Consider the following 15,889-nt stretch of genomic DNA (forward strand, 5'->3'; position numbering starts at 1 on the left):
ATTGAAAAGCAAATGATAACTGACAAGAGAAAGCATGTGCGTACTGTAACACGGTTTCAACCTTTTCTCCCCTCTCTCTCTCTCTCTGTAAGCTGGTGGCCACTAATATCTCCTTTTTTCTGAGGCTAGCTAGTTATTGAAAAGCAAAGGAAACCGTGTGCTTACTGTAACATTATTTTTCTTTTTGACTCAGACAATTTTGTGTATTAATTAAATTTCTGAAATTCAATTAGTGGTGTGATATAGCCAAAAAAGAATGGATTTTCTTCTCGAGATAAAGTTGAGAGACGTGATTGAAAAGCAAGTTGGATGGGATTTATGGTGTTGATGTCTTGGGCAGAGAGAAGAGAACGGCTCCTTTTTATTTTTTTTATCAAATCTTTCAGACTTTTTGTTTTGTTTATTCCTCTCATTTCTCTCTCTTCTCTAAGTATTCTCTCACTTTTCTCTGATTTTTTCTTTCTTTCCTCTCTTCTTGCTCACCGATTCTTTCTTCCTCTCTTCTTGCTCCGATTCTTTCTTTTATCTCCTCTCATCTCATTTATTCTTTCTCATTGATTATTTCTTCCTCTCTTTCTATTATTTTCTTTATTTTATTTCTTACTAGATCTTTATTTCTTCTTCTCTTTTCTCCTCTCCTCTTTGTCTGATATGTCTTTTTGTTTCTTACTCTCCTTTGGTGCATCGATTGGATCTGTTTTCTAGATAGGTTTTTTTGGTATCTTGTAAGATTCAGATATGGTTTTCTTGCATGGATTTGGCGATTCACATTGCTTTGTGTAAAAATGTCAGTTAGGCCAAAGAGCCGGTTCAAAGCATGAAAAACCGGAACCGAACCGGACTTAAACTGGACCGGATTGGTTCGGTTTTCTTTGGCATTTTTGTTAAAATCCAAATCGGACCGGTGAACAGTACCGGTTTCGATTCCATTTTTGCTTGAGATAGCTGAAAAAAGAAAAAAGAAAAAAGAAAAGAAAAGAGAAATGACTCCCATTGGTGACGTTGGAGATAGCTGAAAAGTAAAACCGTGTGCTCGCCTGTACACGGTTTCCAAGTCTCTCTCTTTTCTGAGGCTGCTAGCTTTGTTTCTTCTTGTTGGTTTCTTGGCTGATCTTGAGAAGTTGTATTTTTTGTGAGTTTTGGTTGGCTTGCTTCGTCTACATTTCCATATCTGCTTTGTTCAGGTAACATTAATTAAGCTAAAGCATATGCAGTTTCTACTTCACGATATATTTTTCATTTTTCAAGCCATTTATCATAGTCTTTGTATTTATTTCATGGAGTGTTTGGATTTTTGAATCTTTAATTGAGTAGTGTTTGCAGGAGCAGCAGATTGCCAATGGAATTGAGCACCCAAACAGCCTCTGCCTTTCGTCCTTCATCTGAATGGAACCACGATGTGTTTTTGAGTTTCAGGGGCGAGGACACTCGACTGAGCTTTGTATCCCATTTATACCACGAATTGCAGCTCAGGGGCATTAAAACATTCAAGGACGATCCTAAGCTTGAAAGAGGGACACCTATTTCTTCAGAGCTCTTCAATGCAATCGAAGAATCAAGGCTTGCAATCGTTGTTCTATCGCCAAATTATGCATCTTCTTCCTGGTGCTTGGATGAACTTACAAAGATTCTCCAATGCATGAAATCCAAGAGCACCGTTCTGCCAGTGTTTTATAATGTGGATCCCTCCCATGTGAGAAAACAAAGCGGCAGTTTTGCGGACGCCTTCGCTGAGCACGTGGAAAGGTTTACGGAAGACATCGATAAGGTGAAGCGCTGGAGAGCTGCTTTAACTGAAGTGGCCAATTTATCTGGGTTTGATTCAAAGAATGAGTAAGTTTTTTCGTAAGCCATCATATCTTGTTACATGTAGGTCTTATATTTTAGACTTCATGATCGTTTTACTTTTCCTCTTTGTAGGTGTGAAAGAAAGCTTGTTGAAAAGATTGTTAACTGGGTGTGGGTGAAAGTGCATCACAGATTCAAATTGTTAGATTCCACAGAGTTGGTGGGAATGAAGTTTATACGTGAGCAAGTAGATTTGCTTTCAGCTCATCCTACGGATGATGTTCGCTTTATAGGGATATGGGGGATGGGCGGAATTGGCAAAACAACCATTGCTCAGCTAGTTTATGATAGCATTTCTATTCATTTTGACGTTAGCTGCTTTCTTGCTAATGTTAGAGAAGTTTCTCAACGTGGGAAGCTTGTTAAGCTACAAAGACAACTTCTTTCCCCAATCTTAAAGGATCAATTTACTCAAGTTTGGGATGAACAGTGGGGAACCTCTGTCATTAAGAATTGCTTGTATAATAAAAAGGTTCTTCTCATTCTTGATGATGTGAGTGAATCAAGCCAACTTGAAAAGTTGGCTGGTGAAAAGGATTGGTTTGGTAAGGGGAGTATAATCATTATTACAACTAGAGATAAACGGTTGCTAGATCAACATGATATGCATATATCACATAAGGTGGAGGCGTTAGGTGATGATGATGCTCTTGAGCTCTTTAGTCGGAATGCCTTTAAAAAAAATGAGCCTGAGGAAGGTTTCTTGGAATTGTCCAAGGGTTTTGTAAATTATGCCAGAGGCCTTCCACTAGCTCTTAAACTTTTGGGATGCTTAGTGTATAAGAGAGATCAAGATCAATGGAAAAGTGAATTGGATAAGCTGCGGAAAATTCCTAAGTCAGAAATTATTGATTTGCTCAAAATAAGTTATGATGGACTAGATGAGATGAACAAGGATATACTTCTTGATGTTGCATTTTTCCATACAGGGAAGGAAAAGGGGGAAGTAATTAAAATACTAGACAGTTGTGGCCTATGTGGTTGTGTTGGGATAAATGATCTCGTTCAGAAATCACTCTTAACTATATCAAATAGGAATGTTGAGATGCATGATTTGATACAAGAAATGGCATTGGAAATTGTTCGTCGAGAGTGTCCTGATGAGCCTGGTAGACGAAGTCGGTTGTGCAATCATGATGATATCTCTCGTGTATTCATAAACAATACGGTAAGAAGTTTTATAAAAGATACCGAGTCTTGGAAGATTTATGTTTTGTCTTTTAACACACTATTAAACTTAATTAATGATATCTTTGATATATTCATAAACAATATGATAAGAAGTTATATAAAGATAGTTTTGGAAGATATATGATTTCTCTTTAACACATTATTAGACTTAAATGTGGAATTAACTTTTCTTTTACTATTCTTAATTATAGGCAACGGACAAAATTAAAGGCATCAGATTACGCATGGCCACACTTGAAAAGGCGGATTGGAATTGTGAAGCCTTCTCTAAGATGCGTAACCTGAAAGTTCTTGAATTTAACAATGTGATCATTTCTTCAAGCCCAAGAATTCTTCCTAATTCCTTGAGAAGTATCAAATGGAGTTCGTATCCTTCCAAGTTTCTGCCATCAGGTTTTCAACCGAATTTCCTTATTGAACTTGAGATGCCTAAGAACAAACTTGTTCGGCTTTGGGATGGAAGAATGGTAAGAGTAGTGACCATATGCCATTCTAGAAATTAGTTTTTTTATAATTATTTTAAATATTTTGTTTTAAAAATTAAAATAAATCTGAGCTAATTATCTATTCTACCGTTGTTTATGAATTGTACAGGACTTGCCCAACTTGAAAAAAATGGACCTTTTTTGCTCTGAAAACTTGACCACAACCCCGGATTTCAGTGGCATTCCGAATCTTGAGGAGTTGTATTTGGAAAGTTGTACGAATTTGGTTGAGATTCACTCGTCAATTGTAGATCTCAAATGTCTTATATACTTGAATCTTGATTTGTGCTCAAAAATTGACAAACTCCCAGAGAAGTTGGGGGAGATGGAGTCTCTTGAATTTCTTGAATTGAAAGGAACTTCTATGAGACAGCTGCCACGTTCTGTTGTTGGTTTGAAAAATCTTTTCAAGCTATCCTTACGTGGAAATGGATCACAGCCTAAGAAATCAAGGTTTTGGTGGGGCCTTTCTGGTTTATATCAAAACAGAAATGGTTTTGTGTTAAGTTCGTTAGATGGTTTATTGTCTTTGTACTATTTGAATCTGAGTAATTGTGGACTTTGTGAAGGGGATCTTCCCAGTGATATTGGCTGCTTGCCCTCTTTAGAACAATTAATGCTTAGTGGAAACAATTTTGTTAGCCTTCCTGCAAGCATTGGATGTCTTTCTAAGCTTCAAGTACTTAAAGTGAAGAGGTGCCTAAGTCTTGAACAATTGCCAGATCTTTCTAAGCTTATCCGGTTAGTGGATATACGCATAGCCGGCTGTACTTCCTTAAAAATGTTACCACATCTTTCGTCATTAGTGGATATAAACAGAGTAATGCATTTTCCTAGGTTTAATTGTGCCAATTGCTTTGTATTGGTTGACAATGAAGGCTGCGATAGTATAATACTGAAAATGCTACAGCGATACCTTCAGGTTCTCTCTCTCTCTCTCTCTCTCTCTCTCTCTCTTTTGTTGTTTGCTATAATAATAATTACAACTTACCTCATATATATCTATGTATATGGTACAGGTAATCCCTCAGTTTCCATTTGAAATTTCAACTCCTGGAAGGAAAATTCCAGAGTGGTTCAGTAATCAAAGTTTGGGAGATTCCCTAACTGTGGAGCTACCTTTGGATTCATGTACCACGTGGATCGGAATTGCTTTATGTGCTGTGTTTGAAGTTCCGGCTCATCATTCCGAATTTCAACGTTTTATAATTAGCTGTTCCCCACTGCGACCTGAATTATTTTCAAACATTTTTAAAATAGGCGATGTTGTGTCAGATCACCTTTGGGTAATTTGTGTATCTCGTAAACAATTTCAGAAGATATGCGGTGAGATAAAGCTTTTGTTCACAACTTATTATTGTTCTCAAGGCCAGGAAAAATCTTGTGCGAGTGTGAAGAAGTGTGGGTTTCGTTTGGTACACGAGCAAGATGTGGAACAACTCAACCAGATGATGATGAAGAAATCCATCATCAAGAGCACTACTACTTGTCCTACCAAATCAGCTGATGCACAAGGTCAACAACGCCACGATGACGAGGACGCTGGTCCCAGTGGAAGTGGTAGCTCTCACCAAAAATCTCTCTTCTGCAATACCTATGCTCTTTCCAAAGGGTTTTTAACAAAACTTGTAAAGATTTTCTCCCTCTTTTTAACAACTGCAGTTTTTATGAAATCTTTCAACAATACCAAAAAATGGGGGTGCATGGGACTTTTGATTTGGAGAGTAACCACTTTGATTTTTTACTTAGGCCTTGCACCCTCATATTTTGAGTTATTATTGCAAGGTTTAATAAAAACTGTCATTCTTAAAAGAGGAGCTAAATTTTTGCTAGCTTTGTTAAAAACTCCTCCTCCTCAAATGTCTGCACATAAATACTTGAAAGGCCAAAAACGCTCTTCTCACAATTGATAGTAGTAAGTTACCTCCATCTGTCTTACAAAAAAGGTTTTCTGGCGGTACATTTATCATTAGATTCATCACTTATTGTTTCTTTGATGATAATTCCTCCCATCTCTGTCTCTCTCTGTCATATTGGTCGATAACATGAGCTAGATATTATATGCATCTGAGAAGGAACATTTCTTTGTTAACTACTGCAGAGCATTGATTAACTCATGTCGCTGCGTATTATATCCAGATGATGATGAACAAATCCATCATCAAGAGCACTACTACTTCTCCTACCAAATCAGCTGACGCACAAGGTCAACAACACCACGATGACGAGGAGGCTAGTCCTAGTGGAAGTGGTAGCTCTCACCAAAAATCTCTCTTCTGCAATACCTATGCTCTTTCCGAAGAGGTAGACCAAGATGAATTAAATGATGATGATGATTTTGTTGACGAAGCTCGGCCCAGAAAAAGAAAAAAGATCGATGTGTTTGGGACTGACCTATGATTCCTCAATTTCAAAGCAAGAGGCATCACAGCTGCTGCATTTCAATTCAATGTGAGTTGCTGCTTTTGCTGATTCTACTTTTCATTTTTTTTGGATTGTCGAGGTACTATTGCCTGTTCCACTGCTTGTGCTTCATTCTTTTGGCCTTATGTTGCTTTAAGTTTTGTTTTTCACCTATTGCTCCTTCATTTGGTTCTCCCACTGTTTTTATATTTGGCTCTATTCCTTGTTTTGTTTTAGGAGCAAATCTGAATTTCTCTCAACTTGTAAAGATTCTCTCCCTCTTCTTAGTAACTGCACTTTTTATGAAAATTTTCAACTACAGCAGGGGACTTTTGAGTTGGAGGGTAACCACTTTGATTTGATACTTAGGCCTTGCCCCCTCTTATTTTTCACTATTGTTGAAAAGAGGAGATAAATTTTTGCTAACTTCGTTAAAAACTCCTCCTCCTCAAATATCTGCACCTCAATACTTGAAAGGCCAATAGCGGTGCTCTCACAATTGATATTATTAGTAAGTCACCACCATCTGTCTCCCTGCATTTTCTTTTCTAGCCATACTTTTATCATTTGATTCATATCTTCGATTATAATTCCTCTGCTCTCTCTCTCTCTCTCTCTCTCTCTCTCTCTCTCATATACATTTGTCATCTTGGTTGATAACATGAGCTTCTATGCATCTGAGAAAGAACATTTCTTTGTTAACCACTGCATAGCATTAATTAATCAGGTTAATTAACTCATGTTGCTGCATATTATATAGCATTTGAGCAAAGTATCTGTTAACATACTGCAAATCATTATGTAGTTACTTTCAGCAATCAAGTTAATGTCTTCCATAATCTCATTTATCTTAAGATAGAGTCTGGTTGTTTGTTTTGTTTGTTCCAATGATATGTCTTCCAATAAGTTTCAATGATATTAGGTAGGAGAGGAGGAAAATTTATCTTGCTACTTTTTTTTTCCGTTGCAAAAGTATGTACATGCAAGATTTAATATGATGCAAATAAACAGGACATACTGTAACTTTTTTTTGTTTCTGCATTCAAGTACATACTAACAAGACTAGTGTTGTTGAAGCCAGCCAATTGTGTCCTGTAGTCAACTGAAATTTGGGTTCTTGATGTCACGGCCGATACTGGGCACACTGCTAATGTGCAACTCGAAATGATCGAAAGTATTTGCGTGCTTATTGGCCAGGTTCACATGAAATTTTCACTTCAAAATCTACAGGCGCATTAGACCTACCTGGTTTTTATTGACACAAGTTATGTGACTATTTAAACTGCTTTATTCTTTTGTGTGCAGGATGGAATAAGCCAACAAGAATTCTCAATCAGACGTGTAAACATTGGCATTGATCTGATCTAAAACCGATCAATTGCTTTGTCGGAATTCCTCCCTTGTCTGTTTCATTGATCATATCTTTGACAGTTTGTGCAATCTCTTATTCAATTATGCAAACTTCTCTTATATATCATCTCTTCAGTTTCAAATTATGCAACAGAATGAAATTCATGAGAGGTTCATTAACATCACAATAAGTTTAGTAGAATTTGGTAGTGCTAGTTGTATGTTGAATAAAATATTCGGAGAATTGGAGTTATGAATTCAATCTGGTCATAAGAATATACTCAAATTTTCACAAAAGTGGAGAGGATGACATTTTCACGCTAGGGAAAACATTTTGGAGCTATCATTTTCTTTTGATTGTTATTAGGAGAAATTTCAGAGCTACTGTTGCTAGCTAGCAAGCAAACCAACCATCACAAAGACGAGAAACTATCCATTAATTTGTCTGATATATAATTGGTTGGGAATTAAGTTTAATCATTTTCCCACAAATTCTGTTATAAATAATATATGCATCATCTTGCATAAAACTATCCTGGTAACCAAGTTTAGTCCACTTGCATAAAACTAAAAGCACATTTTTGAAAGCAAACAAAACAGAAACATATATTCTTGTAATAAAAAAAACAGAAACATGTATTCTTAAAAAAACCAGAAGCACATATGATAGAAAAATCAAATTTAGTACCAAATTTATAAAACCACAAGTGTTAAAAACTTATCAATACGGCAACTCTAGTTCTTAAAAACTAACAGTAGCTCATATATTTAAAGCCCCCGAATCAATGAAACTCAATACAACCAACCAACCAATTCTTTTCTTTCTCTAAGTTTGAGGATGAACAACAGTAAGAGAAGAAGTTAAATTTGAGAAAAAAATTATGAAACAGATACAACCCAATTGCCCCAAACAGCCCCATGTAAACAGAAGAGCAACCCAAGCCAACAGAGAAGGGGAAAAAAAACAAACCAAGCTACCACAACTGATAAACAGAAAGCAGAAAATCAGAAAGTCAAAAGACATAAAAACAGAGTCCTTTTCAAGCATAAACCATCTTTAACTATCATATTAGGCCTAATTTGTTAGTCACCAATCATGCTCACCATCTTTTAAGTAAATTATTGTCTTTGGAGGTAAAGAATTTCCAAGTGGGCATTCGTTTAGAGCCATTGAGTTTTTATTTCCTAAAATATGTCTTTAAGGTTTTAAAGACCCACAATGCCTCATATACTCATCAACCGATGTTCCCCTGTAGTATGCATATTCAAAAACATGAATTAACATAAACAAAACCAGAAATCTTGTATTGGGTCTGTCAATCTGTCAATCCCTTTTTGTAATAATCTTACTTCAGAGGCTCTTCCAAAGGAACGAATCTAACAGCAATACACTTACAAAATCACAAATCCAACACCACAATTCAATTTCAACACCTCCAATCAAATCTGAAATCAAAAATAAAAATCCAATACCACAAATAAATATAGAAATTGAAACAGCAAAACAAAATCACAAACGCATTAATAAAATTGAAACATAAAGGAAAAAGGGAGATGATACCTTGATACAGACAGCGGATGCGAGAGGGAGGCGGTGGTGGTGACTGGTGAGACCGTGAGAGGGAGACGGAGATGGTGAGAGAGACACGCAGAAGGAGACACAGTGATAGAGGGCCTTAGGTTTTCAACGATGGAGGGTTTGGGTTGGAGAGGGAGGGAGAGAATTTGGGGTCAGAGAGGGCGAAAGAGAGAGAGAGGGTTTGTGGTTTGGTTAGGGACGAGAGAGAGAGAGAGAGAGAGCAATTTCGAAGGAATAAAACCGCGAAATGAAAATTTTGTGAAAAAAAAGGCGCTCACGCGAAAATAATTTTATGAATTCTTTAAGATAAAAATAATAAATAACAATTTTTTAAAAATTTCATTTTTATGAATTGTTTAAGATAAAAATAATAAATAACAAGAAAAGGACACATGTCACCATATTATACGGCCACATGTCATAAATACTGACAGAAAGCCTTTAAAAAGCTAACACATGTCAAATAGTTTATATTTCTTATTATTTCCCAACAATTTAACTTCTAAAATTCATAATAAATAAATTGAAAATTAGAAAAATACACCAAAATTCCTAGGAATTCCTTGTAACATTTTATTCACCTTTCAACTCCCAAAATCTAATTTTGAATCATAAAAATAAAAAGTAATAACAAAAACCCAATTTTATTCATAGACAAATCAAAACATTATACCACCCTATAATCTTGTTTCTTTAATCCATTGATTACCATTAACTCAAATATTTGGAATCATAAATTTAGATCTCCATAATTAAAGGCTATGTTGTAAGGAGCATGTAGCAATTTTTGGTGTATTTTTCTGATTTTAATTTAATTTCTTAGGAATTGTTTACTTCTATAACACAATAAATTACACGAAATGACATCATAAGTAAATAAATAATCCCAAAAATACATGGATAATTCCTATAAACTCCTTGTGATATTCTCTTCTCTTTAAAGCTCCAAAAATATAATTATAAATTATAAAAATACAAAGCAATAATAAAAACTTAACTTTCTTTATAGACAAATCAAAACATTCTGTCCAATACACTATTGTTTCTTTGTAGCAATTTTCAGTGTATTTTTTGTGATTTTTATTTAATTTGTTATGCATTGTTTAAGATAAAAACAAAAAATAACAAGACTGGGGCACGTGTCATAATCTGATAGGGCTCTGAAAGCTGATGGAGATGCCTTAAGAAGTTGACACATGTCAATCTCACCTATTTCATATTATTTCCCTATTATTTAACTTCTAAAATCCACAATAAATAAATTAAAAATCAGAAAAATACAAGATAAAATCCTATAAACTCATTGTCTGTTATAAATCCATACGTTATGGGTTTATAGGTTATGGATGCCCACAATAATATCCATCATTATATACATGTAACCTACCAATGTATTTGTACTCTACCAACCAATGTATTTGTACTCTACCAACCAATGTATTTGTAACCTATCAATTATGGGTGGTAGGTGATTCAGGTATCTCTGCTCCTATAAATAGTGGCACCAAATATGAATGAAAGACAAGTTGATTTGAGCAAATTATACTGTCTCTTTCTTCCTCTTATTTCTCCCTACATATTCTCTAGTTTCATAACACGTTATCAGCACGAAAGCTCTTGGTAATGTTCTTCTCTATAGCTTAGTTAATCCATATATATATATATATTTTTTCTTTTATATACAAAACTCGATGATGGCTATTTTTTTTGTGAAATCATGTTTTTGACATGATTTAAATTGCCGAGAGTATCCCCCAATGAATGCATGAACATGTAGTTTTTGTTGTTGTTGTTGTTATTGTTATATGACCACTATTCATTGAAAACTTGTTGACATGCATGTTGTAGCTAATAACACGAGTAGTATGCAATTATCATTATTATTATTATTATTATTATTCTTTCTTTCTCTTCTCCTTTTAAGTTTTTAATTTATCTTATTTAAACACAATATATTATGATGAGTTTTTTTATTAACAAGAGATCAGGACCTGAAGTTCCTCGATCCTCATAATGGATAAGGACATGAAGTTCCTTTATCAAATCAGAACCTAAGTTTCTGTGATTCAAAATAATTGAAGGCATAAAGTTCCTCAATCTAAATTGTCTAAACATCCCAAACCAGAAGTTTTGGTGATTATATTTATGTTTACTATATCAACAATTTTCTTGAGCTCTAATACATTCCATTTTCTTTTATATAGAAAATGTCGAACTTGGCAAAGCTCGAATTTGTTGCACTTGACATCTCCGGAAAGAACTACCTTTCATGGATCAATGATGCTGAGGTTCATCTTGAGGCTATGAACCTAGGGGAAACCATTAAGGAAGGCAATGAGGCATCCTCTGTGGATCGAGCGAAAGCCATGATTTTTCTCAGACGCCACATACATGAAGGCTTGAAGTGTGAATACCTTATTGTCAAGGATCCGTTGGCCCTTTGGGGAAATCTCAAGGAAAGATATGACCATCAGAGGACAATTATTCTTCCTAAGGCTCGCCATGATTGGATGCACTTGCGTCTACAAGATTTCAAATCAGTGGCTGACTATAATTCTGCTCTGTTCAGAATTAGCTCTAAGTTACGACTTTGTGGAGAAAATATAACTGATGCAGACCTATTGGAGAAAACTTTCACCACATTTCATGCCTCCAATGTGGTTTTGCAACAACAATATCGAGAACGAGGTTTCCAGAAGTATTCAGACCTCATATCTTGTCTACTTCTAGCTGAACAGAATAATGAGCTTCTGATGCAGAACCATCAGTCCTGTCCAACTGGATCTGCACCATTCCATGAAGTGAATGCTGCCTTGGCACCATCTCATGAGGCATATGCTACCTCATCACATGGCGACCGTCGTCGAGGACGTGGTCGTGGTAGGGGTACCCGTAATGGTCAAGTCCAAAATAGTAATAGCCACCGCTTGGGCCCAAGAAATACCCAAGCATCTCATAACCACCAGAAGTGGAACAAACAAGACAAGGCAAATGGCTCCCAACCTTCAGTTGACAGGGTGATTGAGGAAGCATGTCATAGGTGTGGTACAAATGGGCATTGGGCACGTGTATGCCGCACACCAAAACATTTGGTTGATCTTTACCAAGCCTCAATCAAGGGCAAAGGAAAAAAGGTTGAGACATATTGGATGGATGCTGATCCAACAGAGTTAGAACCAGTGGATGCAACTCACCTTGATGTCTCAGACTTCTTTGTTGATACTGATGGCAAATCTTTTGATCCTATGATTAGTGATGGGATACTCCCCAATTAATTTTGTTGAATTTTTTTTTATTTTTTATTTTTCTTCGCTTTATGTTGTTTGAGCGCGTTTGAGCTGATTTTAATTCCTGTTTTTCCCCATTTCACATGTTAGTTTGGATCTTTTCCATTGAATAAAATCGAATAAAAGACTTCATTTGAATAATATTTTTTTTCCTGTTTTATTTATTATTTATTTATTTTTCTTCGAACAACATTTTAATACATATATATTTTCTTATAAATTTGAAGGCATGGAAAACAATCATGGATCCCCTCGTCTTGGGAGAATTGACGAAGATATTTGTCTTGCGGATAGTGTAACTACGCACACAATTCTTCGAGATAAAAAAATATTTTCACAATTTACATTTATCAAAAGCAAAGGTAACTACCATACTAGGTTATGCAAACCTAATTGACGGCTCTGGAAGAGCTCAATTTTTGTTACCCAATGGGACTCAATTCTCCATTGATAATGCTTTGTACTCTTTGAGATCGAAAAGAAATTTACTCAGCTTTAAAGACATTCGAATGAACGGGTACCATATTGAAACTAGAAATGATAATAATGTGGAGTATCTTTGCATTACCACCAATATCAACAGCCAGAGGCGTATATTGGAAACACTTCCTGCTTTCTCTTCTGGGTTGTATTATACAACCATCAAAGCAGTTGAAGTCCATGCTATCATGAATCAGAATTTCATTGACCCAACGACCTTCATGCTTTGGCATGATCGCCTTGGGCATCCTGGATCCACAATGATGCGTAGGATTATTTCAAATTCAAATGGACATCCTTTAAAGCCTTACCATAGTACTTTGTCCATTGACCAGTCTTGCAAAGCTTGCTCTCAAGGGAAATTGATCATTAGACCTTCTCCGTCAAAACTTGACTTTGAATGCCCATCTTTCTTACAGAGAATTCAAGGGGATATTTGTGGGCCAATTCACCCATCTTGTGGACCATTTCGTTATTTTATGGTTTTAATCGATGCATCTACAAGATGGTCACACGTTTGCCTATTGTCAACTCGTAATGTTGCTTTTTCTAGGCTCCTTGCTCAGATAATTAAATTACGAGCACAATTCCCTGATTATCCAATAAAGTCAATTCGACTTGATAACGCTGGTGAGTTTACCTCCCAAACTTTTGATGCCTATTGCATGTCACTTGGGATTGATGTTGAGCACCCAGTTCCCCATGTCCATACTCAAAATGGATTAGCTGAAGCTTTTATTAAGCGTCTCCAGCTTATTGCTCGCACTTTGCTATTGAAGACAAAGTTGCCAATTTTTGCTTGGGGACATGCAATTTTACATGGAGCATCCTTAGTCCGCTTGAGGCCCGTTACCCACCACCAATTCTCCCCTTTACAACTTGCCTTTGGGAGACAACCCAATATATCACATTTAAGGGTATTTGGTTGTGCAGTTTATGTGCCAATTGCACCCCCACAACGCACTAAAATGGGTCCTCAACGTCGATTGGGAATTTACATTGGTTTTGATTCACCAACTATCATTCGTTATCTCGAACCTATGACAGGAGATACTTTTACAGCACGTTTTGCGGACTGTCACTATGATGAGACATTCTTCCCGCCGTTAGGGGGAGAAAAGACCGTTCCTGAAGAACGGCGAGAATTGGGTTGGAACATATCCATTATGTCTCATCTTGACCCTCGTACAACTCAAAGTGAAAATGAAGTACGAAAAATTGTCCACCTTCAGCAAATTGCTAATCAAATGCCAGATGCATTCACTGATACAGGAAAAGTGACAAAATCACATATACCTGCAGCAAACACACCAGCAAGGATTGATATCCCAATCGGATTAACCAATGTTGCAGCAAATGAATCATCTACTGCACGCCTGAAGCGAGGTAGACTCATTGGTTCCAAGGACTCAACTCCTAGAAAGCGAAAATCGATCCCAATCCCAATGGAAACGCTAATGAAGATATTATTGGGAAAGAGATTCACCTTGAATCTACAATTCATCCGGAGAATGAAAGTGTCATTGAAAAGACACAAGCCACTGAAGAGGAAAAGATACCTAATACAGAAATTTCTGTAAATTTCGCATGCAATGATGAATTATGGGACCGTAGTGAAATGGTTATCGATGATAGTTTCTCTTTCGCAGTAGCTGCTGAGATTATAAAAAGTTATGAAGATATTGAACCACGATCTGTTGATGAATGTAAAGGAAGGCCTGATTGGCCAAAGTGGAAAGACGCAATCCAAGTTGAGTTAAATTCCTTGGAAAAACGTGGTGTATTTGGACCTGTGGTTCAAACACCACAAGGTGTAAAACCTGTGGGATATAAATGGGTGTTCACAAGAAAGCGTAATGAGAAAAATGAGATTGCAAGGTATAAGGCACGACTCGTTGCGCAAGGTTTCTCTCAAAGGCCTGGGATTGATTATGAAGAAACATATTCTCCTGTTATGGATGCAATTACGTTCCATTATTTAATAAGTCTTGCAGTTTCAGAAAAACTTGACATGCGTCTTATGGACGTTGTTACTGCATACTTGTATGGGGAGTTAGATGCTAATATTTATATGAAAGTCCCAGAAGGACTCAAGTTGGCAGAATCAAACACTAAATCACGGAACATGTATTCCATTAAGTTGAGACGTTCTCTATATGGGTTGAAACAATCCGGACGAATGTGGTATAACCGTCTTAGTGAATATTTGATCAAGGAAGGCTACATTAATGATCCCATATGCCCTTGTGTTTTTATAAAGAAATCAAATTCTGGATTTGCAATCGTAGCAGTGTATGTTGATGACATGAACTTAATTGGAACTCCTCAAGAGATCATTAAAACTGCTGAATATTTAAAGGGTGAATTTGAGATGAAAGACCTTGGAAAAACTAAATATTGTCTGGGCTTGCAGATCGAGCATCATCCCAATGGTATTCTTGTCCATCAATCAGCTTACACTGAAAAAATCTTGAAGCGATTTTATATGGATAATGCCCACCCGTTGAGTACTCCAATGGTAGTTCGTTCATTAGACACAAATAAAGATCCATTCCGTCCTAAAGAGGATGATGAAATGATACTTGGTCCAGAAGTTCCATATCTTAGTGCAATAGGTGCTTTATTATATTTAGCCCAATGTACTAGGCCAGATATTGCATTCTCAGTAAATTTATTAGCCAGGTATAGCTCGGCTCCAACACGTAGACACTGGAATGGTATAAAGCATATCTTGCGCTACCTTCGTGGAACAACTGATATGGGCTTGTTTTATTCGTAAGAACCTTCCAACGGTTCAAATCTTGTTGGATACGCGGATTCTGGGTATCTCTCCGATCCACATAAGGGTCGCTCCCAAACTGGTTATGTGTTTACTTGTGGAAATACAGCAATCTCATGGCGATCTACAAAACAAACTTTGGTTGCTACCTCTTCTAATCATGCAGAAATTCTTGCGCTCCATGAGGCCAGTAGAGAATGTGTTTGGTTAAGATCCCTAGTTCATCATATTCGGAAAACATGTGATCTTTCTTCAACAACAAAAGCCCCGACAATCATGTATGAAGACAATGCTGCTTGTATAGCTCAAATTAAAGAAGGGTTTATCAAGGGTGACAGAACCAAACATATACCACCAAAGTTCTTCTACCCACATGAGCTTCAGAAGAATCAAGAGATTGAAGTCAAACAAATTCGCTCCCAAGATAACCTGGCAGACCTCTTCACCAAAGCTCTTCCGAAGTCTATATTTCAGAAGTTGGTATATG

At 36.5% G+C, this 15,889-nt stretch overlaps 2 protein-coding genes across 15 annotated transcripts; both read left to right on the forward strand.

Moving 5' to 3' along the window:
* The first annotated feature begins 508 nt into the window (after positions 1–508).
* Positions 509–7,423, forward strand: LOC110773052 (TMV resistance protein N-like). 14 transcript variants are annotated; one of them, XM_088245002.1, is made up of 10 exons: positions 509–1,184; positions 1,324–1,833; positions 1,921–3,016; positions 3,231–3,506; positions 3,634–4,446; positions 4,544–5,439; positions 5,626–5,975; positions 6,250–6,438; positions 6,975–7,124; positions 7,233–7,423. In XM_088245002.1, the coding sequence occupies exons 2-6, from the start codon at positions 1,340–1,342 to the stop codon at positions 5,432–5,434; spliced, it is 3,570 nt and encodes a 1,189-aa protein (XP_088101128.1). In that variant the 5' UTR covers positions 509–1,184; positions 1,324–1,339; the 3' UTR covers positions 5,435–5,439; positions 5,626–5,975; positions 6,250–6,438; positions 6,975–7,124; positions 7,233–7,423. The 14 variants fall into 14 exon arrangements, with proteins under 14 accessions (XP_088101128.1, XP_088101130.1, XP_088101132.1 ...); XM_088245004.1 differs by having other exon boundaries at positions 7,005–7,124; XM_088245006.1 differs by having other exon boundaries at positions 7,009–7,124.
* A 1,672-nt stretch (positions 7,424–9,095) lies between these two features.
* LOC148291160 (uncharacterized) lies at positions 9,096–12,211 on the forward strand. Its single transcript, XM_088245010.1, has one exon. The coding sequence runs from the start codon at positions 11,064–11,066 to the stop codon at positions 12,129–12,131; it is 1,068 nt and encodes a 355-aa protein (XP_088101136.1). The 5' UTR covers positions 9,096–11,063; the 3' UTR covers positions 12,132–12,211.
* The last annotated feature ends 3,678 nt before the right edge of the window (positions 12,212–15,889 follow it).

This window comes from Prunus avium, chromosome 8 (assembly GCF_965620075.1).
Source record: "Prunus avium chromosome 8, drPruAviu1.hap1.1, whole genome shotgun sequence".
Classification (NCBI taxonomy): Eukaryota; Viridiplantae; Streptophyta; class Magnoliopsida; order Rosales; family Rosaceae; genus Prunus; species Prunus avium.

Coding starts and splice junctions, on each gene's coding strand:
- LOC110773052 (XM_088245000.1), top strand. CDS start 1,340: ATGGAATTGAGCACCCAAACAGCCTCTGCCTTTCGTCCTTCATCTGAA. Junction 1,834..1,920: donor GGGTTTGATTCAAAGAATGA/GTAAGTTTTTTC, acceptor TCCTCTTTGTAG/GTGTGAAAGAAAGCTTGTTG. Junction 3,507..3,633: donor GGCTTTGGGATGGAAGAATG/GTAAGAGTAGTG, acceptor TGAATTGTACAG/GACTTGCCCAACTTGAAAAA.
- LOC148291160 (XM_088245010.1), top strand. CDS start 11,064: ATGTCGAACTTGGCAAAGCTCGAATTTGTTGCACTTGACATCTCCGGA.